The sequence below is a fragment of the Grammomys surdaster genome, unplaced genomic scaffold (assembly GCF_004785775.1).
Source record: "Grammomys surdaster isolate TR1022 unplaced genomic scaffold, NIH_TR_1.0 278, whole genome shotgun sequence".
In the NCBI taxonomy this organism is placed as follows: Eukaryota; Metazoa; Chordata; class Mammalia; order Rodentia; family Muridae; genus Grammomys; species Grammomys surdaster.
The window spans coordinates 3,967,583-3,991,719 of record NW_021604719.1 but is presented as its reverse complement, the minus strand read 5'-3'; the positions used below and the strand labels follow the sequence as shown (position 1 = coordinate 3,991,719).

General features: G+C 40.8%; 2 protein-coding genes across 2 annotated transcripts in view; both read left to right on the top strand.

Moving 5' to 3' along the window:
* The window catches only part of Ccdc112 (coiled-coil domain containing 112), a 32,505-nt gene extending 28,458 nt beyond the window's left edge, over positions 1-4,047 (top strand). Inside the window, exons 8-10 of the mRNA XM_028777166.1 lie at positions 1,603-1,698; positions 2,841-2,959; positions 3,357-4,047. Coding sequence (XP_028632999.1) covers positions 1,603-1,698; positions 2,841-2,959; positions 3,357-3,387 — 246 coding nt within the window. The 3' untranslated portion in view covers positions 3,388-4,047. The remainder of the gene's footprint in view (positions 1-1,602; positions 1,699-2,840; positions 2,960-3,356) is intronic.
* Positions 4,048-6,511: 2,464 nt separating this feature from the next.
* Positions 6,512-24,137, top strand: part of Pggt1b (protein geranylgeranyltransferase type I subunit beta) — a 41,597-nt gene continuing 23,971 nt past the window's right edge. The window contains exons 1-2 of the mRNA XM_028777190.1: positions 6,512-6,676; positions 11,981-12,099. Of these exons, the coding sequence (XP_028633023.1) occupies positions 6,537-6,676; positions 11,981-12,099 (259 nt within the window). The 5' untranslated portion in view covers positions 6,512-6,536. The remainder of the gene's footprint in view (positions 6,677-11,980; positions 12,100-24,137) is intronic.

Below are 24,137 nucleotides of genomic sequence, written 5' to 3'. Positions count from 1 at the left end.
CTGCTGGCATCACTATAGCACAGTGAGTATGCTTCACCCCTTAACTTCCAGTAAGTTATAGTTAGTGGAAAAGATGTGTGCAAGTAAAGTGATAGTGTCCTGGTCAGATTTTTTTTTCCGTCAAATTGACACAAACAAGGGTCTTCTGGGAAGAGAGAGCTTCAATTGAGAAAATGCCTCTATTAGATTGGGCTGTAGACATATCTATAGGGCGTCTTCCTTATTACTGACTGATGTGGGAGGGCCCCACCCACTGTGACCTGTGCCATCTCTGCACAGGTGCTCCCGGGTTCTACATGAAAGCAGGCTGAGCAAGCCATGAGGCACGAAGCCAGTAAGCAGAGCTCTTTCATGGCCTGTTTTAGTTTTAGTTCCTGTCTCCAGGTTCCTGCCCTAACTTTGCTCAGTCAGTGATGAGCTGCAACTGTAAGCTGGAATAAACCTTTTGCCTCCCAAGTTGCTTTTGTTTGTGGTGTTCCTCACACCACTAGAAACCTAATTAGGACAAATGGTGTGGTGACTTAGGTATAGAGAGAGTATTGTAGGGGGTCGATAGTGTAGAGAGTGCTTACCAGAGCTCTGAGTGTTAGAGAGAAGGGGATGCTTGAATTGAGTCCTGAAGGAGAAGGGAAAGAGAGCTCTTCTCTAACAGAACGGAGAGCTTGTCTAAGGGCTTGGAGGAGTGTCAACAGTGTTATTCATGGGAACTAAACACGTTAGAGCACACTGCTGGAATATAGTTCAGTGGAAGAACACTTGGCTAGTAGGTTGGAGGCTCTAGGTTCAATTCCTAGTGCCCCCCCGCGCATGCACACACACACACACACACACACACACACACACACACACACACAGAGTTATACTTCCAGTATATTTGGAACATCAAGCAATGGATGGGAATCAATAGTTGAGGAGGCTGTGACCCACGCTGAGTGTGATGACTAAGCGAGGCTGAACGTGTTGTCTAGGTGAGACGCGGAAGGTTATGCGAAGATGCTCAAAGTTTAACAAAATCGCTCTCAGTGGGTAAAAAATGCTACGAATTGTTAAGGGCATCAAAATGCACAGCAACAACATTCATAAAGGGAGGTACAAAGGAAAACAGATGAAAAGACATGAGTTGTGTGAACTTCCTTTCTTTCAGTTAACATATATATATCCTTCTAATGACAAAAGAACTCCTGCTTACTTACTCATTCCCCTCTCCCCACAAAGTAAGCAGGCGCCATAATAAAAAAAAAAGAAAAGAAAAATAAGAAAGAAAAGAAAAGACGAGAAAAAAGAAAACAAAACTGAAAATATGAACTCACATGAGAGAATCCATTCTAGAGGAAGCCTTATTGATAGGTGAAAAATGTGTTTAGTTTACTCCTTAAGAGGTTTAGAGTGAGCCTTTGAGTAAAATAAGTGACAGTTTAAAAGACATTAATGCAGGAAGGCCAGCAGGGGTCACAGTCAGGGAAGTTTGGCTTAGCCTTCCTGTGAAAACACCACCTTTGAAGGAGTGGGCTACTGACTTGATTTACATTGTAAACACTTAGGAAAGCAAATTTATGTTGACTGTGTTTTTTAATGTAATCTTTTTTGTTGGTACTTTCTTAGGATTTACATAAACTCGAACTGAAAATTCTAGATAGACAGGCAAAAGAAGAGGAGAAGGCAGAAAAACAAAGGCGACTAACAAAATTAAAAGAAAAGGTATTCTATTGGGTTTTGTTTCTGACACAGCTCTTGCTATGTAGCCCAGGCTGTCCTTGAGTGCATAGGCATATGCCATCATGCCCTGCTTTAACATATCTACCTTTGTTTGTTTGTTTGTTTGTTTGTTTTGTTTTTCAAGACAGGGTTTCTCTGTGTAGCCCTGGCTGTCCTGGAACTCACTCTGTAGACCAGGCTGGCCTCAAACTCAGAAATCCTCCTGCCTCTGCCTCCCAAGTGCTGGGATTAAAGGCATGTTCGACCACTGCCCAGCTAGCATATCTACCTTTAAAACTTATTTTCTCAAACAATATATAATCATAAAAATTTCACATTAATGAGTTCTACATTTCCTAATGTATGTAACATGTATATTATGTGTATTTAAGTCAGATTAAGTGTAGTTGTCTCTTCAGTTATTTATCATTTCTTTACGGCAAGATCAGTAAAAACCCTTTCTGAAATGTACAGTAGAGAATATCTGTAGTCAGGCCAGGAGCAGAGCACACCAGACTGTCTTACCTTTCCCTGGCTCCCTCCTCCTCATCCTGAGTCCTTGACTTTAAGGAGCCCGGCAGAACCGCTCTGTCTCTACCTCACTGTTCTCTCTGTTTCACATTTCACACTTATACACTCCAGAGCAGAACTTCATTCATTTTTAGCAATTATTTGAGTTCCACCATGTCATTTTAGAAGCACTCTTTCTTTCATCATGAATTTTCTGTTTCCTCTCACACATTATTCTTTCTGACCCTTCATTCAACAGCTGTGGGCATTGTTTAGTCCCACTGATAATGGCTCAGAACCAATGTGGGTACGCCCTCGTGGGTCAGTACATGTCTTTATTGCTGTTATTTATTCTACCTTTATTGTCCAATTATAGTGCTCTTATATAAGCTGTAGTCTGTTTCTTGTAATTAAAATAGAAATGAAATAATAGAACCCAGAAAGGATAACTCCACAGTTTATTTGTTGATGTTAGCAGCATACACACAACAGGAGCTGATTTTGGACATGGTACTTTGTTAATGTTTGAGTAACACCAAGTATAGTTTTTAAAACTCCTTCGTGTTACTGGAGAGTTTATCAGCACAAATTTAGTTCATATAAGTTAACTGATACTATTTTACTTCTGATCACAGGTTGAAAATAATGTCAGTAGAGATCCCTCTAGGCTTTATAAACCTACCAAAGGCTGGGAAGAACGAACCAAAAAGATAGGTCCATCAGACTCCGGACCTCTTCTCCATATCCCACACAGGTGAGAAGGTAGTACAAGATGTTCATTTATAGAAATTTATAATGAGTTTTATTTTATGCAGTTGTATTCATGGTTGTATTTTATACAGTTTCTGAATATATATTTTCATCAACAGATTTAAAGCAAATCTCTATTTTTAACTTTTTATTATATTTGTATCGTGTGTTTTGTGTGCATGGGTATGTGAGGGCTCTGGCTGGTATGAGTGCATGTGAGTGTCAGAGATAGTTTCTTCCACAGTGTGGTCTCAGGACCCCAGCAGGGGTTGTCAGTGCCTTTACCCACTTTACCCTTCGAGCCGTCTCACCAGCCCTACATGGATATTGTAGGTTGCCATTTTATCCGTTGTTCTTACCTTCCTACATATTTATAATTGATTTTCTCTTTTTCTCTTTAGGGCCATTCCAACCTGGCGGCAAGGAATCTAGAGGGACTATGAGATAATACAATTGCTAGTCACTTGATAAGAATGTTAGTACATTGCTATTTCAGGAGAAGGTGATTAACTATGCTATTTAAATATCACTAACTTAGGTTGGTTATTGTGCTGTGTATGAATTGAGAGCTTTAAGTGTCTTATAGCATTGTCAGTATTTTGTTTGTACAAAGATGATACATGTTGGCCTGTTATTGATATGAAAGTTATTTAAATAGGTTTGTGTTACAAACATTATTACATTTAAATACTCAAAATATTTCAGAGATGTTTTTATCATGGCTTAGTGACATTATTTAGGAGAATCAGTCTTTTTTAAGCCAAATTTTGTTACTTTTATAACTTGGAAGTAACTAAGCTTGAGTCACGAAAACATAAGGTGTCTTTTTCTTTTTTAAAAAAGAGTTGTTCATTCTAAGTTTAACAAAATGGTAGTTTGTTAATTGTTTCATTTTTGTGTAATGGATATTTTGTATTTGATTAAAGCATGCTTTGTTTTATATGGAGACTATTTTAAATAACCTCCCTTCCTATATGTACTGTATTCATATATTATGATGTTATCCTCTGGGTTTCCTGCAACTATGTCAAATTCTCTTTCAACCTTTTTGGACTCCACAGATTTATAAAATCTTTGTGTCTTTGTACCTTATTGGCTGGTACCATTTTCTTTTGCTTGCCCCAAAATAGGAACATTCTTTCTTTTGAAGTAAGCTAGTTTTAAACAGTATACTGATGGTTTTGGACTCAAAAGTAGAAAACTTCATGTTTGCAAGCAGAACTCAAGTCAGCTTTTCATATAAAGCATTTTATGTCATCTTAACTTTAATAGATTTCAATTCACAAGGAAAGTACTGTATACATAAAATATAGGATGTTTACTTACTACAAATTTTATCTTTAAATGTCTTTAATTATAATTTGAGACATATATAGTCTGAATGGCCCCAAAATTACTAGGATTAGAGATTTAAACATTTTCTTATGTAATAGTTAATAGTTGTATAAGTAATTAGTTTGGAAAGTAAATTTTAATTGTATAGTTATTGATGCACAATGAGGAAGTATTCCTAACTGGAAATGCCCATTTTAGTTATTTATTCTTTCTTTTAAATAATCTGGAACAATTGAGGAATATGCAAGATGAAGTAATTCAAGAGAACAGAACAGCTGTCTTAAGATGCAGGAAAGTAAACCTTTCTTGTGTTGCTTTGTATTGTGCACAAATATGCTCCAGTTGCCTTCGTCAAAGCTAAGCATCCTGCTTGATGTCTTTGATGCTGGTGTTTAGAATCAACCTAGGGCCTTAAGTATGCTCCATGAAGTATCTTTACTTCCAGCCTTTATATTATTTGTGTGTGTATGTGTGTGTGTGTGTGTGTGTGTGTGTGTATGTGTGTGTGTGTGTAAGTATCCTGTCTCTGGGGGCAGGCGCACATGTGCCACAATATGCTGGGGGAATATTAAAGAACAATTTGGTGGAGGTAGTTCTCTCCTGTCACCTTTATGTTGGTCCCTAGAACTGAATTCAGGTTGCCAGGCTTGTGCTGCAACTGCTGAGTACCAAAAGTCACTCGGGTGCTTTGCAGTGTTGAGTTTATAAAGTATAACACAAACCCATAGGTTGCTGTTTTGTAAGAAATTGATTTTTTAGAATTAAAAGTACACCAAAATTTGGTTGGTTTTTAAAGAATCTAGTTTAGTTCTAATCTTTGGTGGAATCCTTCCTCACGAGTGCCTTGTGAACTTAAAGGGGATAGTATATGGCCAAGGCAACTTAAATTCTATATTTGTATGAATAAAGTTTTATCAAACAGCCTTGTCCATTGGCTCTACATTGCCTATAGCTAATTATGTGTTATAGTGAAATTGCAACTGAAGGCCTGAATAGTTGTGACAGGCTATCTGATCCATAAAGTCTAACATTTTATAGTCTGGTCCTCTGGGGTAAGAAGCCAACCCATAATTGAATGTCTATGTATTTGTAAACATAAATCAAATTTACTATTTTGCTATACTTATTAAGAGGAAATCTCTATCAGTATTTCTAAACTATCAACAAGAGGAAATAAAGTATAAGTATAAGTAGTTCTTAAATTGTCTAATTCCCTTTATACAATCAATGTTTTTTTTTAATTTTTTAAGCAAAAATTAATCCTTATTAAGCAAACACTTTTACATATACTGCCTACTTATATTTCTTTGGATCTTTTGTTTGATTTTCATAAATTCTGCTTGGATAGCTTTATCTTCTGATCCTAGTGCCTAAGCTTTCTTAATCTGAGCCAGTACCTGACCACATTCTTTTAATCCTAATTATTCTTGAGTTCTACTATATAATGCATTGGTCTTTGATGGGTCCATTTCAAGGGTCTTTCTCAATCAATTGAACTGCTCCCTGCCAATATGACATCGTCACTTTAAAAGCACCATCCTCAGTACACAGCATAGGTCAAAACGTTGTAAAATGAGGACATTTGTGCATGCATTTTGAAGTAATTTCAGATATTCTAAAGATATTTAGAAAAATGTCTGAATCTTCAAAATGTTGATAAATCTCTAGCAAAACGTTTGTCTCGTTTCTAACTGTATGTTTAGCATTCATATTCATTCAGCTTAAAAGTGTGTCCCTCCAAAAATGTGTCTTTGCAAAATTAAAGTTTCAGATCTTACACTCTTACATTATTTAGGGCCAGGATTTAAAATGTTTTGGTTAGCACAAGAAGAAATGGGTTTCACTCTGAAATTTTAACAAACACAAAAAATCTTATGTGCCAGGGTTGGTGGTGCATGCCTATAATCCCAGCACTCAGGTTAAAGATGCAGGCAGATCGCTGAGTTCGATTGCAGCGAGTTCCTGGACAGTCAGGGCTACACACAAACTGTCTCGAAAAACAAAAAACAAAATCTTATGGAAGGTATTTATGAACTGATTTTACGACACTCGAGAATGGAAAACTGTGGTACTGAGTAGAAAAGACTGTCCAACCTAGGGAGAGAAGAGACGAAATGCTCCACTGAGGTTTTCAGCGGTCAACAGCGGGTGCTGACCCCAACCTGACGCCCGTGAGAAGCTAGAGCCGACTTCGCTCCGCGCGCCAACTGCTTCCGGATCGCGGTGGGTGTCGCTTCCGGAGCAGCATGGCGGCCTCGGAGGACGACAGACTGGCGGGGAGCGGAGAAGGAGAACGGCTGGATTTCCTGCGGGACCGGCACGTGCGATTCTTCCAGCGCTGCCTCCAGGTCTTGCCGGAGCGGTATTCTTCGCTGGAGACCAGCAGGTAACTGGATGCGGCCGTGGTGGGGCTGGCGATGGCGGCCTTCCGGATGCGCGCCGCGGACCGGCTGGACTGCCGGGACCTGCCCGGTTGCGCTGCCGCCGGACCGGGCCTTAACTGCGATCTCTGCCTTGTCCCAGCCACCCCCACCCCCACCCCCAGGTTCCCCGCCACTCTGCACTTCCTCCGTCCCGGCCTCCCTCCTGTATCTCCGCTGGCTGCCGACACCCACTCCTAGCGCCCTGGGAGGTGTGTGGAGCTCCTAGCTAGGACTTTTGGAGTCTCCCGGTTCCGCCTCTTTTCACTTCCCAACCATTTTCTGTGAGCTTCCTTTTCCCACTCCCTTAACATCCTGTGGGTCACTTTTGTTTCCTTACGTTTACGAAAGTAAAATACGAAGCGTTTGTCCCTCATCACTCCTGTCTTGCCCTCCTCCCTTAATTAACTCTTATTAAAAGGTAGGGGAATCCCTGAGATCTGATTGGAAGTTTACTTACAGGGAATTGTAAATCTCATGTTAGGATAAAAAGGTTTGGTGTTGCCTGAAGCACCCTAAGGCTGGAATTGGCAAATGTTTGACATCTGGCAAAGGATAAGGAACTGTTTTAGAAGTAGATCTGAGAAGACAAAAAGAAAAGGCTTGTTTTGCACTGCTTTGCTTTGGAGCCTGGTATCAGAGCTACCTAGGGTCGGATGATAAGAAACGTTGGTTTTATTTCATTTTAGACGAGATCTCACAATAGCCTGAAACTCACTGTGTGAACCACCCGCCTCTCTCTGCCTCCCAAGTGTTGGGATTAAAGACAGGAGCCACCACGCCCAGTAACCCATTGGTTTTGTGCTGGCACCCCCTACATTTTCTCAGTTAGGAACTTCTAGTATATTTTGAACACTTCATGACTGGTTCAGTTTGAGGATTTTTATAGATGACTTCTACAGATGTGATCAAGAAATTCTTAACTGTGGTAGGTGCAGCAAAGGAGCTGAACAAGACAGACTAGCACTCTGAGTAGAGTCCTTTGTTATTCATGTAGAATTTCTGAAATAAATAGCAGTTATATATACTGTAATCCAGATTTCTTTAGAGAAGCCTTTCTTGACTACCAGCCAACTACCTGTAGTTATTGGCTCGTTTAATAACGTTTTGTCTTTTATATAACACTGGGGCTGCCTTTTTTGAGTTGATAGTAGCCATATTTGGCTGTTGGCATCTGAATTAATTAGATCTGATTTGAAATTCAGTTTTTCTTTTACAATGGCCAATATACTTCAAGTTCTCCACGAACTTGAATTTTAGCCACTGGCTGTTGATTCCCAATGTTTGCAACATCTCTCACTATGTTGCACAGGACAGCGTTGCGTTAGCACCTTCGGTGGCAGCTGCCATATACAAGGCATAAACAAATGCTTGTCAGGCAGTGTGAGCTGAGCCCTAGAGGATGAACAGAAGTTTTTGTTTTTTTTTTTAAGCATTTAAAATTTTTTATTCCACGTGTATGAGTACTTTGCCTGCATTGTACCAGATGCCCAGGGATGCCAGAAGAGAGCCTAGGACTGGCTGTGAACCACTATGCGGGTGCTGGGACTTGAAACCCAATCCTTTAGAAGAGCAGCCAGTGAGCCATCTCAGCAGATCCAAGATGAACAGATTAAGAGAAGCAGCAAAATTTTTTCTTCTTTATCCTCAGTGACCAGGCCAGCTCAGTCAGTCAGCAGGTTCTCTAGCGCAGGAGTGAGGATTAAAAAGAAAAAGACAATTAGACAATACTGTAGCATGACCCCAGCCATACTGAGGCTGAAGCAGGTTTATTTTTCCCAATTTGCTTTTATACCATTTTAATTACATGCAAGCATTTAGGTCAGTCTTAGGTTGAGGAACAAGCAAGACAAACACAAAGAGTCAAGGAACAAACAAGGCAATAAACAAATCGCTGTGATTACTGTTTCTAAGGGCTCTTCAGGTTGACTAAGATATCTGAGCCTACTTCCCTGTTCCTTGTTCTAGCCCAAAATCAGATTCCTTCCTGAGCTTACTTCCTTGTCCTGGCCCAATGTCAAGTTCCTGCCAAGTGGCCCCAGAAGCTCTCCACACCACAGATACTGATTGGCCAGCATGAGTTGCTAGACTTCATGTATCACATGCCTAGACTTCAAGTTACTTTTTCTAGAGATAGGAATGTGGCTCAGTAGTAGAGCAAGGTCCTAGCATGCCACAGGCCATGAATTCATTCCAACATTAAAAAAAGTCAAAAATTGCACCATTAATACAGTGAAGAGATATTTAACCTAGCCATCAGTAAAGATTTATAATTGCACTTTCAAAATCCCATGGTGTATATTTGTAAAATTAGAGTGGTGCATGTCAGCACTACACAATACAATTTCTGCTCATAACTAACAGTAAAATTGTCTGAACTCATAATTCATTAAATAACTACAGTGTAACCATAGCAATCTACACCAACCATTATATTAGTATGTATATAACATCCGAGAGCTGCTGTCTTCACTCCTATGTCTAGTGCATTGCACTTGTACAGAATTTTTAAAGATTTATTATTTGTGTGTGTGTGTGTGTATATATATATATATATATACATATGTATATATATATATATATGCATATCTATGTAAATCTATGTGCATGTGTGTGCATGTGTCTGTGGAGGCCAGCAATAGGTATTAGAGCCCCTGGAGCTGGAGTTCCATGTGGTGCAAGCTGCCCAGTGTGGGTGCTGGTAACTGAACTAAGGTCCTATGCAAGAGCAGCATACGGTCCACACCCTCCTATATACTTTTTAAATATCTTTTTTTAGTTTTCTTGAGGCTCATTAATAATGTCATTTAAAAGATCTGACCTATCAATCTGTTGGATTTTCAGTGTTTTTTTTCTTCTTCTTCTTCTTTTTCTTGATTCAATCTGTATTTCACTTTGGTTTTGAGTTTGCTTTTCGTGGTTCATAATTGATTTTATGTTGCTTGTTTTCTTCTTACTGACAGATACAAGCAGCTGAGTTTACTTATTTATTTATAGAAGCAGGATCTCACTGTGTAGTCAGTGGTGGCCTCTAGCTTACAGGCTTCTTGCTTCTTTCTCTTGTGTACTGGGATTACTGGTGTGTGCAACCACACTGGTCAAAATGCTAACTCTTGGGCTAATGTTGGTTTGTATATTTAGACACCCAGTGATATTTTCTAATTCACTGCTTCTGTAAAATCATACCATTTCTGTTTTTGCTGTGCTAATTATGGATTGTGAACCAAAGTATGAACCAAAGTTCCTGGGAAGAACTACACCTTCCACTGAAACTTCTCCAAGGCTGGCTAACTGATTAGAATGTCTATGGTTGTGGAGAGGTTGGAGTGTTGCAAGTTTAGAGCCAAATAGCAATTTATCTTGGGCTATTTTCAATCCCCTTAATAGCCATTCCATGCCCACCTCTGTGTCTGACCTAACATCCTTGTTAGTAATGGATAAAAACCCTTTGAAATATATTTAAAACTTCCACCAGCAAAAAGGCTAGGAGTGTCAAAATAAGGAAGGAGCCTATGCCAGTGATTTCCCCACTTTGCCTTAATCTTTAACATCTACCTAATATTTCTACCATATATTTGAAAAGTGATTTAATTTATGAATTTCTTTATTCATAAATTACCGTAATTACTACATACGTTACTATAAAAACGTCATCAAACTCTAACTACGTTAGAATCCAGAATGTAGGATGACCCAAACCTGTGTTTCTGGGCCATGAGCACTTGTATTTGGCTCCAGAATAAACTATCTTTTATCCCCTTTAAGGTGACAGTTGTAGTTTTTGTGTTCACAGAATAAATGATTTTTCATTTTCAAATGGCACTGACCTTATGAAAAGAAGTATATTATTTACTGTTTCACTAAAAAATTGCATTGTTTAATGAACAGAAATGAAATTTTCAAAGACTGTGTTTTGGCATTGATGGAATTTGGCTATACTGATTTGAGACAGATGAGTAGTGTGTTGTGAGGGTGTAGAAGAGGTGATCTGACCGTGATTCAGAAACACTGCTCTATGTGAGCTGAGTAGGTTTCCCAGGCACTGAACCCTTGGTTTGCTCCTTTCCGAAATGATCACTTCTGACTGGAACCGTCAAGTGTCTTCAGTAATGAAGACATCTTTGTTTAGCCTTTAGGAAGGGCTATGCATAATCAGGCTGCATTCTTCTAGAATGTTAAACAAGCAGCTACAGGAAGAACTGGATGGCGCTGGAGAGATAGCCCCACAGGTAAGAGTATACTATTCTTACAAGGACCCAAGTTCAGTTCCCAGCACCCACAGCGGTTCACTTACAAACTGCCTGCAATTCTCCCTTCACAGACTCTGACACCTCAGGCCTCTCTCTCCAGGGACCTGATCCTGTGCACAAACACACATTCTTGGGCACACTATACCCATTGTTTACACTCCAGCTGGTGGTGGGACCTGGGAGAATGGAGCTGACAAATGAGACAGACTAAGGTCTCGTGCAATAGCCAACTTTATTCAGAGCGGCAGACAGATTAGATTCTGAGGGTTAAGAGGAGTCACATGAATAAAGTAGCCACAATCACAAGGGCAAGCTTTTGCACATAATTGGCAAGCTAAGCTGTAAGTGGCAGAAACATGTCTTTCTATAGAGGCATGTAAACAAATCGTAATAGCCAGTTGTAATGAATAATCTGAAGTAAACTCCTATCCACTACCCCTGGGAAGGACATGGAACCATAATCCAAGAACAGTTCTGTGATTTTGAAGGAACTGAGGTCAAACTCTTGTCTTCTTTTTTTGGAGTTTTCTCACGATTGTCACTCAGAATTATCCTCAAACCACTCCATTTTTAGGCCATGTTGTGACACCTCTAACTAAAAATAAAAAAATAAATCTAGTGGTGTGTCAGACAGAACACACAATAAACACATAAAACTTACTTTTAGCCTTCAAGTTGCCTGCATGTAAGCTTCAGTGGACTCCTGTACCCCACAGCTGAGAAGCGTTCATGATTCTAAAAGTCTCTTTCTTAAACAGTTAAAACAAGGGTTTGACTGGTACTATTCAGTTACTAAGAATAAATTGTGAGGTTTTATTTGTTTTGTTTTCATATTTGTCAAGGTGGGGGATGGCATTTAAATTATTTTAAAAGTAGAATGTAGGGTTTCAGTTGGTTTTATTTTGTTGTTGGTGGTGGTTTTTCCTTTGATGTTTTGTTTTATTTTGTTTTGGGTTTAGGCCAGAAAATGGTTCATTGGTTTGATAGTTAAGGTGACATTTTCCTTTTCTCTTCTTTTAGGTTGACAATTGCATTTTTTGCACTTTCTGGGCTGGATATGCTGGACTCCTTGGATGTGGTGAATAAGGACGATATAATAGAGTGGATTTACTCCTTGCAGGTTCTTCCCACAGAAGACAGTGAGTGAGTTTTTAGCATTTTATTTTTAGTATGATTAGCTGTTCTTGGCATGACATGTGTGGGATTAGCAGATCATAGTGTATATTCATACCCACAGCATACTTTGCATTATCCTTGTGTTTCTTGTAGTTCAGAATCCCTTTCTGTCCAGATACAACACATTACTAGTATTAGCTTTAATCTGTCTTGAGAAAACAATCAGAGTCATGGGAATTACATTGAGAGTCACAGATGTAGCTGCACTTTGTGTTGTATATGCCTATATTAATGACTCATTAATTATTTGTATTTAATGTTTATATATGACTAGTCTTTTAGCATTTGCTCTATTTTTCATTCCTAGCCATTGTTTTTTCCTCTAAAGAAAATTCCTCTTAGTCAGCTACTGTATTTCTTTTGTTTGTTTGTTTGTTTGTTTGAGACAGGGTTTCTTTGTATAGCCCTGTCTGTCCTGGAACTCACTCTGTAGACCAGGCTGGCCTCGAACTCAGAAATCTACCTGCCTCTGCCTTCCAAGTGCTGAGATTAAAGGCATACGCCACCACTGTCCATCCAGAGATTTTATTTCTTAAAGTATAAAGTTTTTTCATTAAATCTACAAAATTTATAACTTCATGATTGACATGTTTTGAGAGAAATTAGTATACAATGTATCTTTGATTTATACAAAATATAGATGTAGTTCAAATTGCCTGAAGTCATGGCATGTGGTTAGAAGAGAGTGGGAAAAGCTTCTGGAGTTCTCATCACGTGCATTTCACAGGAGTTCATGAACTTAGTTTTGACAGATGTGTTTCGTTTTTGTTTATTACACTTTGGTAACAACTTGAAAGCTTCTTTGGAGTTAGAATTGGGATTTTACCATATCTTTTGAGATGTATTGAAAGTCTGTTATATTATTAGTTACATGAACTTCTTGGTTTTTTAAAGCTATCAGTCATTGTAGCTTTAAATAGCTTTACTTCCGTTGGGCTTGCCAACTTCTGGAGGACATTTGTCTTCCCTGCAGTATTGTTAGGCTGGCAGTCCCTTGAGTCTCCCCTTTCCTCCTCTATGTTTTCACATTTAGTCTAGAACATGTTCTGTTTCTTCACATATTTTCTCTTATAGTGCATTTGCATACCACGTAGTAGAGTTTGCCTCTGCAGCTCTTAGGTCTGTATTTATATGATTTTTGCCAGACCATGTGAAGTTTAGGAAATTTAACACCAAATGTTAAATGAACCCTGCAGATGACTAAGAATCATTTGTTAGATTTGATGAAATACATACTTTTAGTTTTATGGAGTGAATGATAACAAAGTTAGTACATGACAGATTTGATGAAAATTGTGGTTGCCTAATTAAAATGCAGATGAAACAATAAAGGCACATTATTTTTTACCTAACTCATCAATTTAGCAAAAGTTTTAGAAGTTGGCAAGACTATGGGGAGAGAATGTTTAATAGTCTGCTGGTGAAGGTAAAAATATTCAAACTTCTTGAAATGCAAATTAGCAGTTTAACTGTTTTCATCTTACCTGACAAGTCTCATGTACAGTGAGTGTGTACTATATCTGGTGGTTGCGGTACAGGCCTCTGCCTGCCTAGAGCCTGGCGTATAGATGAATGAGGGATTTGCAGATGTAACTAGGGCGGAACTTGAGTGGCGGCTGGTGTTCTTTAAGAAGGCGAAGGCACCACAGGAGACACAGAGGGAAGGTTGTAGCAGATGAAGGACTGCAGGGCAGCATCATCAAGCTGAGGAATGGCAAGGATGGCTCACAGTCACTCAAGTAAGGACAAGGCCTGCATTGGACTCTTTCCAGCCTCCAGAAGGATATAAGGCCACTAACACCGTAGCTTGGATTTTGGCCTACAAAACTCTGAAGGAATATTGTGTTAGTGCTGGTGTTGTTGTTGTAAATCTGTAAGTTAGGTGTCTGAGATGACTCAGCAGTTAAGGGTACTTGCTCCCAAGCCCAGTGACCTGAGTTTGTCCCTCACACTCTCACAACTGAAGGAGAGAACCAACTCTGGCATGCACATGACTGACCGTACACATACATGTACACACAAATACATAAATGAGAATCGCCACAAGTGTGGTAATTTGTTATTAACTTCAGAAAATGAACTGAAATGTTTTGTTATAGTAAAAAATTAGAAACAGAATAGGTGTTCATCAAGGCTTAAATATTAAAATAAACTATAGTACAGTAAAAAATTGTTGTATAGTAGTAAAGAGATAGAGGGAGGCCTGTATGTATGGACTGAAAGTCTGTCTGTCGTATATGTGAAGTGGAAACTTAAGGGTTCTTTGGAGAGTCAGTTGTGTTGGATGGTGTTTTGCTGGGGCAAACACATGAAGAAGTGTTCTCCTGAAATAGACACAGCTGGAAGACTAAGGTAGTAGATTTGTGAAGGAATGTTTCACTGGAAGCAGACCCAGGAGAGAGGATGTCCTGCTAAAGCAGGCACATGAAAGGACATGGGTTGAAGGATTCTTTGGTACATTGCATAGTTGACCTGCATTTGTTGGGACTCCAAGAACTCAGGCTGATTGGATGCATGTGCTGAAGGAAGACCTGTGCTGAGGCAAGGCACGTGGGGAACACGTGATGTTTGGAGGGTATAAATAGGATGGAGTGGCGTGAAGGAAAGAGAGCTAGGCTTGCATATAGAGCAAGCTGTACAATGTTTATGGGTCTCATGTCTTCACTGATCTTCGATTCCCTGAGAGAGGCACCTGAGAACTTCTCCTGGTGTCTGTCCGGGTTCCTCCTGCTGACTGGAGCCTAGGCTGAGGCCTGGCTGTCTCTGCTAGGTCATATCACTGCTATTGCTAACCAGACTCTACTGAACTGGACTGCTGGTCTATCCATGAGGTGTTTGCAAGTGGATCAAGCTGCTGCTGCCTGCTAACCTATAAACTACTGATTTCCAGATAACACAGATGGGAGTTGCTCCCCAGAACCTTTCTAAACAGTTCCACTTTCCCTGTATCCTTTCTTTTTCACTACCTCTGGTGAGTGGTGGGCTACAAGGGAGGTTAAAGTGTTTAAGAGCCATCATAAAAATCAGATTTGAAAAAATGAAAGTTATATATATATATATATATATATATGGGTACATGATAAATTGAAAATATATAGGGTCAGCATGATGGTGTGCATTGATAGTTCCAGTTACTTAGGACCTTGAGGCAGGAAGGTTGCTAGAGGACAGGAGTTCTAGACCAGCTTAGGAAATTAGTGGGACCCTTCCATTTGGTCTTAAAGCAAATAAGCAAATAAAACACACATGTATTAACAGTTAAAATCTGTAATTTAAATGTGTAGAGAAAGCCTTTAAAAGGATATATAAAAAAATCTTTGTGGAGAGAGAGGTAGATGGAGCAGAGATAGGAGATACCAAGATGAGGTAAATTTTTCTAGGTATTTAAAGTGTTTGAATCATCTAATATAAAAATATCTCTTTTTAAATTAGAAAATGTTCCAATTACCCCCTTTTCAAGCAGTTAAACTATTTAAAACTGAAACTGATTACAAATATTTATTTGCTAATAGAATAATGTACATTATTTGATACTTTGTAATATTCAAAGAACAGCCAGATTATTATCAGATTTATTCTTCACTTAATCCAGAAGAAGAAACTGAGAGGCAGGGTATTTGGGGGTAACCAATTCCCTTCTGATTGGGTTTTGGATTTTAGGCCCACTTCACAGAAGAAAATACATGCCTGGTGCTGCAAATCTGACCAGAGCCCATGGTTGGGGAGCTCACAGGCCCTAGAAGTGATATATTACTATTATTCTGCTAAACCAACATAAACACCAAACTGCCCTGTAAATCTGTATTTCTCTCCCTATTAATTGGTACAGCTCTCAGGCTTCTTTAGAGAAGCTCTTTGTATAGTAGAGAGTTGTTAAAACAGAAACTCAAAAATGGTCAAAGAGCAGAGACCAAGTCTGTCTGTCTGTCTCTTTCACAGACCCTCTCTCTCTCTCTCTCTCTCTCTCTCTCTCTCTCTCTCTCTGTCTCTCTCTCTGTCTCTCTCTCTGTCTCTCTCTCTCTCTCCTCCCTGCCTGGCCCAGGATCAATTGTGGGCAAGAAGATTGTAAGAGGCAGCAGTTGTGAAGGACAAGGGTATAACAGGACTGCTATCCTCACAAACCCACAGCGCTGTGGCCACCTGACCACAGCCCTCACAAAATCAGGCCAGTCAGCAGTCTAGCATGGAGGGAGGACGGGCTCACAAGCTCTCAGCCCTTCCTGAGGAGCTGTGAACAGTTGATGACTTCAAGAGAGGGAGAGAACAGTGTTCTTCATAAAGCTTTCTTTTGTAGATGGCCCCACACTCAAAACTGGATGAACAGCACAAATTAGAGTTGAGGTGTTATTTGAAAAAAAAAAAAGGATCTGGAGTTGGCAGGGGAGGTAGTGTGGGAGGGTCAGAGAGAAGAGCAAGTCAAAATATGATCAAAATACATCGTCAAATTATAAAATAATGAATATTTTTTAAAGAAGAAGTGTGTTTGAGTCCTTGTACGTATGTTTAAAGGATAGAGTTGGACTGACAGCTCCCAGGTTTCAGTGCTACCTCACTGCCTAAGTGCCATGCATAACATTTAAGGACATTGTAAGTACGTAATCAGCCACTTAACTCTGAGGGTTGTAAATACTCCGTTGGCATCTTATTAGTAAGTATGTCGTTAGACTCTTGGAGGATCGGGCCATTCTTATCCAAGGAACTATTTAGGCTGGGAATTGTATACTCTCTCTCCTGACCACTAATGAGAGGTTACATCACATCATTGTTCAGATAAAGATAGTGAGGTCCAGAGGCTTTATAATTTGCTCACAGTAACACAGACAGTAGTGGTGCTAGAGGAAGGACTAGGTAGAGTTTTCTGTTCTCTCTTGGTTCAGGGCAGTAAATGCTGTAACTCTTAGGCTATCATGACAGTAAATGTCGTTTTGCTTAGTAGAACCTATAAGATAACAAACCAGGTCGGGTAGTGTGGAACATCAGTAAGAAGACTGACTAGTGAGAAGATGAGGTGGTTTGGATATGCTTGGCCCAGGGAAGTGAGTGGCACTATTAGAAGGTGTGGCCTTGTTGGAGGAAGTGTGTCACTGTGGGGATGGGCTTTGAGACTGTCCTCCTAGCTACAGTCTTCTGTTTGCCTTTGGAACAAGATGTAGAACTCTCAGCTCCTCCAGCAGCATGCCACCCTAGACGCTGCCATGCTTCCCACCGTGATGATAATGGACTGGACCTCTGAACTTATAAGCCAGCTCCAAGTTATGGTGTCTAATCACAGTAGTAAAACCCTAACTATGACAGAGGGTAAGAAATACTGGTTTCTTTCTAAGTAGATATTTTCCTTCTTTTTTTCTTAATTTAATAAATTAATTTATTTTTTTTACTTACTGACTTTTCATCCCACTCACTGCCTTCCTCCTGGTCACTTCCTCCCACACTCCTTCCCCCCAACCCTCCTTCTCTGAGTCGGTGGGACCCCTCTGGGTATCCCCCCACCCTGACACTTCAAGTTTCTGTGAGGCTAGGCTCTTCCTCGCCTATTGAGGCCAGACAAGGCAGCCCAGCTAGAAGAACATATCCCATGGACATGTGGGGCAGTGGGCTATGAGAAAGCCAGAAAGCTTGGTAGAAATCTTCGAAGCCCCGGAAACCTCGGCCTGAAAAGGGTCACAGGATGGAAGGTTGCTTCAGATTTCCCACGCCAATGGCCCTCTTAGCTTCCACTTCTCACAAAGAGACCCGTGACCCTTATCACGTAGGATAGCACCTCCATGCAAATAAGGCATCCTCAAACCCTCAAGCCAAACCAATAGGGGCTACCTGTTCTTTCCCCGAAACTGTATATATATAATTCCAGAGCTCAAATTAAACTACTACTGTTGTGTGGTGCAAGGTCTCCTGTCGGAGTGCTTTCACGATCCCTCGCCAGTCGCGCATTTCAAAGGACAACACTCTCCTCTCTCCTCAGCGGGAAGAGCGAGCTGAACTGAAGGGGCTGAAACACCTTTCTTCCGTAGGCTCTCACGAGCCACTCCCGGAAGGAGGGAACTAAAAGAGCTGAAACACTTTTCTTCCGTGGGCTCTCACGAGCGACCCCCGGAAGGAGAGAACTAAAAGAGCTGACAACACTTTCTCACTTTTGGGGACTGGGACAGAGGTCCCGCTCCGGTTTTCGGGCGACCAGAGGCCGCTGTGGAGCGAGCCCCGCCCCGTCAGCTGCTGAAGGCCCTGGGCTGGCTCCTTCCACGCCCCCGACCCCGGATTCTGCTCGCCCACCCCCGCTGGCCCGGCTTGGAGCTGACGCCAGTCACCGACCCCGGTATCCTGCGGCGGTTCCGTCAGCCTGCGATCCCTAGGCGCGAGCACTGCCCGACAGGCAGCACCTTTTGGGATAGCCCTGTTCCAGGTGTTCAGACCCTTGTGAAGATCAAGCTGCACATCTGCTACGTAAGTGTGGGGAGGTCTAGGTCCAGATTCTTTGGTTGGTGGTTCAGATTCTGAGAGCCCCAAGGGTCCAGGTTAGATGTCTCTGTTGGTCTTCCTGTGGAGTTCCTGTCCCCTTTGGGGCCCACAATCTTTCCTCCTATTCTTCCATAAGAGTCTCCAGGCTCCATCCATTGTTTGGCTCTGGGTGTCTGCATCTGTATGAGTCGGCTGCTGGGTGGAGCCTCTCAGGACAACTTGGTCCTGTCTGCAAGCATAACAGAGTATCCTTAATAGAGTTAGGGATTGGTGCTTGCCCATGAGATGGGTCTCAAGTTGGGCTGGTCATTAGTTGGCCATTCCCTCAGTCTCTGCTCCATCCTTTGTATCTGCATTTCTTGTAGACAGGATAAATTTTGGATTGAAAGTTTTGTGGGTGGGTTGGTGTCTCTGTTGCTCCATTGGGGTTCCTGCCTGGCTATAGGAGATAGCCTCTTCAGGTTCCATATTCCCCAGTGTACTGAGTCACAGGTAGAGACCTGGGATAACAAAGGCACCTAAGAATCAATGGGAGTGACCTAAGTAGATGTTTTGAAATTGCTTCTCTGTGCTCCTCCCTCTGTCTCCCTCTCTCTCTGTCTCTTTGTCTCTCTGTGTCTCTGTCTCTCCTCCCTGCCCCCTCCCCCTGTGCTATCTCTATCTGTCTTTTTCTTCACTTTTTTTTGAGACAAGCTATCACTGTAATCCTGGCTACTAGAATTACCAGTTAGCCTGAGGTAGTCTCAAACTGTAGTCTTCCATTGTAAGGACCCCCAAAGAGGACCCCCAACTCAAGTCCCAATCATTGCGCACCCAAGGAGACACGAGAGACTGACTTGATGCAAATGGCAAAAGGCAGTTTACTAACGAGGGCCCTCGGATCGAAACTCATCCCACGCAGGGGAGAGAATCGATCCAGACCCCTGAGAGCTCAGGGCTTATATAGGGAACAGTGCAAGGGGGAAGGGGAAAGCGGGAAATTCTGGTGCAGTTACATATAATTGGATATTTCAAACATCAGCACTTTGCATAAGCAATCATTTTGACAGGCTGGATGGCCCACTATTTTTGACCATGAAACCTCAGACCTTCTAGGATAAACACCAGGTGGCCCATTACTCACTTGGGCATGTTTAGACTGGTCAAGCTATGTCCTTGGTTGTTTCTACATTTTTGGTCACCTTGTCCCTAGAGGGGCTTGATATTTTTATTATGGCTATTTTCAGCAAGTTGTTGGTGGTCTCTGCTGAGTTGTTTTAATTTTTACTCTCACACCATCTTCACCTTTTTGGAATGTTCAGCCTACTACCACACCTCAGTTGTTACCCAAACAAACAAACAAACAAACAGCATCCTTTCAACTATAGTAAATGTGGTTTCTTGGAGGCTAGATTAAGCATAGTACATGTTTAGGAAATGACAGAGCATTAGTTTGAAAAACATGGTGATCCAGCTCTTCAGCCCATCCCCAGTCCTATGTCTGTAGGACTCCAGCAATATTAGTGGCTCCAAGCAGTTCTAAGCCTCCAGTCTCTTGAGAAAGTTCTCCATCTTCCATCTCTTAAATTGGTCTCTGTGTTGTTCTAAAGCTAATCTTTGGAATTTAGAAAGTACACGTGAAAGCACTTTCTAGCTATGGTTTGGTTTTGTTTCACATGTGCATTTGTTTATTTTGTGGAGCTGTGGATTGAACTGAGGCCCAGAGCATGCTAGGCAAGTGCTCTCCATGACCAACATCCCCAGCCTAGCTATCCAGCTTTCAGTTAATTTGGGTCTTGGCATCTTTAAACAAGGAATTTGGCACAATGCATCCTTCTAATAAGAAAGCTTTGTACTTTTTTGAGATGTGTGAAGAATTAGATCTACATTCATAAAAGTGCACATTTTAAAATTATCACATTCCTCACTGGAATTCTGTCTGCTTAGTGCAGAAACCTGACTTTTAAAATGGAACTCAAACAATGACTGATTCAGGCTTTGAATTATACTAGCCACCTGAGCTCATAGTGATGGGGATACTCTGGCCTAAGCATTACCTTTTGCTATGTATGCCTATATAAGATTTGGAATGTGTTTACTTTTCATAATACAGTTATCTCTTAAAAGAGGGGAAATATACAGATTCTTAGGAAAAGCAACTCCCATTATTAAAGTCAGTCTTACTATTGCTGATGCCAAGATGTGCTTGCAGGCAGGAGCCTGGTATAGGCTGTCCTCTGAGAGGCTCTGCTAGCACCTGACTGAGACAAATGCAATGACACACAGCCAAACATTCAACTGAGCCCGGGGACCCCAATAGAAGAGTGAGGGAAGGACTGAAGGAGCTGAAGAGGATTGCAACCTCATAGGAAGAACAGCAGTATCAACTAACTGAACTTCTCAGAGCTCCCAAGGACCAAACCACCAACCAAAGAGTATATGTGGGCCGATCTGTGGCTCCCACGACATATGTAGCAGAGGACTGCCTTATCTGGCATCAGTGCGAGGAGAGAGTCTTGGTCCTGATGCTAGAGTGGTGAGGTAGGAGTGGGGAGGTGAGTGGGAGAGCACGCTCTTAGAGGCAAAGAAGGGGATAAGGTGGGAAGTTTGTGGAGGGGAGACCGGGAAGGGGACATTTGAAGTGTAAATAAATAAAATAATTAATAAAAAAATAAAGTCTGTCTATTTTGTTGTTTAGTTTGTTCTATATACCTGAGGCTTAACACAAACTGATGATTCCCCTGCCCCAGCCTCTGAAGAACCGGGATTATAACTGCACTACCACATCCACATCTAGCTAAAGTGTTTTTTAAGTTCTCATTAAACTTTCATATTTTATAAGCTTGAGTGTTGCATGCGTGCATACGTGTGTCTGTGAACATGCCACCGCACTTGTATGGAGGTCAGAGGACAACTTCATGGAATAGATTCTCTCCACTTCATATGGATTCTGGGGATTGAACTCAGGTCATGAGCCTTGCCTGCTTTTACCCAGTGAGCCATCTTACTGTCCAACATTGGTTTTTAAGACTACATAAAGCATCTTACCACCTCAATATTGGTTTTTTTGAGACTATCTGAATGTAATGTCTTATATTGCATGCCATCTGATTGGTCTTTATTTTGAACTTAAATAGCAAAACCACAACCTTTAAAGTGAAGCGTTATCCAGTCAGCATGCAAAAGTCAATTTTAGTGTTTATCTTTCAGGCATACATTTCAAACAAACGTGTTCTTTGAGAATATAACTTCAAATACTTTATCATAAACATGCATACGCTTACTACATAAACAAATTATTATGCTCACAGCATCCTCAGCTATTGGTTTCATTTTTCTTATTAGCTTCTATTCTTCTGCTATGATATTTCCATTGTAACATACACTTGCTTGCCTTTGAAGAGGATGCCATGAAATCAAAAGAGAGAAGAAATACTGCATTGTGTTCCATATGCTGTGACTGTCTCTGAAGACTGTAACTAGACTTCTGTGGTGACACTGCATTCTTCGATAGGGTAAAGAAAGGACACTTTAAAATATTTCTTTAAAAATTGCAAAAAGTGGGGGGTGGCTCTTTGTTTCTCCTTGGTTAAGGGTGCCACCATTAGCTAAGGTGTTTTAAGTTAAAATAAGATTGTCTAGGCTTCGTATTCATGGTTTTCGTGTAAGCTTGAGATAGGACCCCAAATGTCTCTACATCTTGTCAGGTTCTATGTACGGCTGATTGTAGTGTGCAGGCTGTATGCAAGCAGCTTTGCATTGGTTTTGCAGATGCTAAGTATGAACACTAGATGGCACTCTTGAATAAAGCGCCATCTTCACCTGGAATATACTTGAGTGATAAATTTGGAGAGGATTGCAATTATACTTGAATATGATGAAATGTGTAAGTTTCTAGAATTACAAAGGAATTTTCAGTAGAAAACAAACTTGACAGGAACTAGAAAAGAATATGTAATCAACCTAAAAATGGTTAATATGTCCTCTTAATGAACATCATTTTCAAAACATTGGTACTTAAGTGTATGGCTTATAAACCAATTTGATGGATAAACTTTCTTTCTCGGGCCCTAGGTTTAAAGTTATTAAACATGCCTTGAAATATAAGATCTTCCTTGGATGCTGTTGTTTACACTGAAAGCATTTTTGAAATACTGCATTGTGTTCCATATGCTCTGACTGTCTCTGAAGACTGTAAATAGACTTTCCTGGTGACGCTGCATTCTCTGATATGAAAAAGAAAAAAGAATACTTTACTTTGAAGAAATATTTCTTTAAAAATTGCAAAAAAAGATGGGGCAGGGCTTTTTGTTTCTTGTTTTATTTTTGATAATGTTTAATTGGCCAATTTCAAATAGTTGCTGTTTATTAAGCTGTGATCACTGCTAAGTTACAACCTGAACATGCCCTTTATCCTTTATAAGAATCCTGCAACATTCTACTTGCAGGATGTTACAGTTCCAGTTAGGAAGTGGAATACATTTCAGCTGGGCATGCTCATAATGTGCCTGTGATCTCATCCCTTGGGAGGCAGACAGGAGAAGCTGGAGCTCAAGGCTTTGACTATATAACAGTTTAACGACCAACCTGAGGTACATGAGCCCATCTCAGATAGATAGATGGATGGATGGATGGATGGATGGATGGATGGATGGGCGGGCAAACCAACTCAGACAAGTTGTTACTTACATGTAGAACACAAGTATTAGGAAAAAAAAAGAGTCCTGCCTTTCGTGAGTTTGGCTACTTGTATCCATGCTAAGGTCTCCAAATGATACAGTATTTGAGCATCAGCTTCTGGTGCTGCTTTTCAGAAAAGTTATGAATTTGACCTAACCTTAGAATCAGACATGAGTCCACTTTGTCTTTAAGGAAGTGATATTTTACTCACAAGCATTTTCTTTGAAGTCAGACTGTATGTAAAATACCTTACTGAATTGTCCTGAGTAATTGGGAGTTCAAGAACTGTAACAGTGAGTTGGGGCTACACTGCTTTGGCTCCAGGGGTTCCCTAGGAGCTATCTGGATTAGTGGATGGAAGACACTCAAACACATGTGAATTAATTTTAAAATGCTTTGGCTACCTCAAAGGCTGGGCACTCCTAAACCTTTCCTTGCTACCCAAGGCCAATCGGGGAAATGGCCAGTGGCCACCCACCTAAATTCTCACATGGCTAGTTGGCTTTATTGCCTGCAGCTCCTACGACCACCCATCTTCCACTGCTTCATGACGAGTCCTCTGTTCCTCTTTCCTGCATCCTAGCCCATGGAAATCTAAGGGTCCTGCCCCGCCCCACCTCCCTTTGTCCAGCCATTGGGCACTGGCATTTTCACTGATTGATCAAAAACCAATTGGGGACAAGGACCTTAACCATTTGGACACACAGATTCCCAATTAAACCAAAGCATTAGAACCAATCCCCAACAAAGAACTTCCTAAGGAGGGGATTATACTCAAAATATGCATAGAGCTTTTATTTTCAAGCTGAAGTAGAAATGGGATCAGACTTTTATAGTAAAGTATCAATGAGTTGGTAACATGGGAGGAGATCTTTATCAGGGGGAG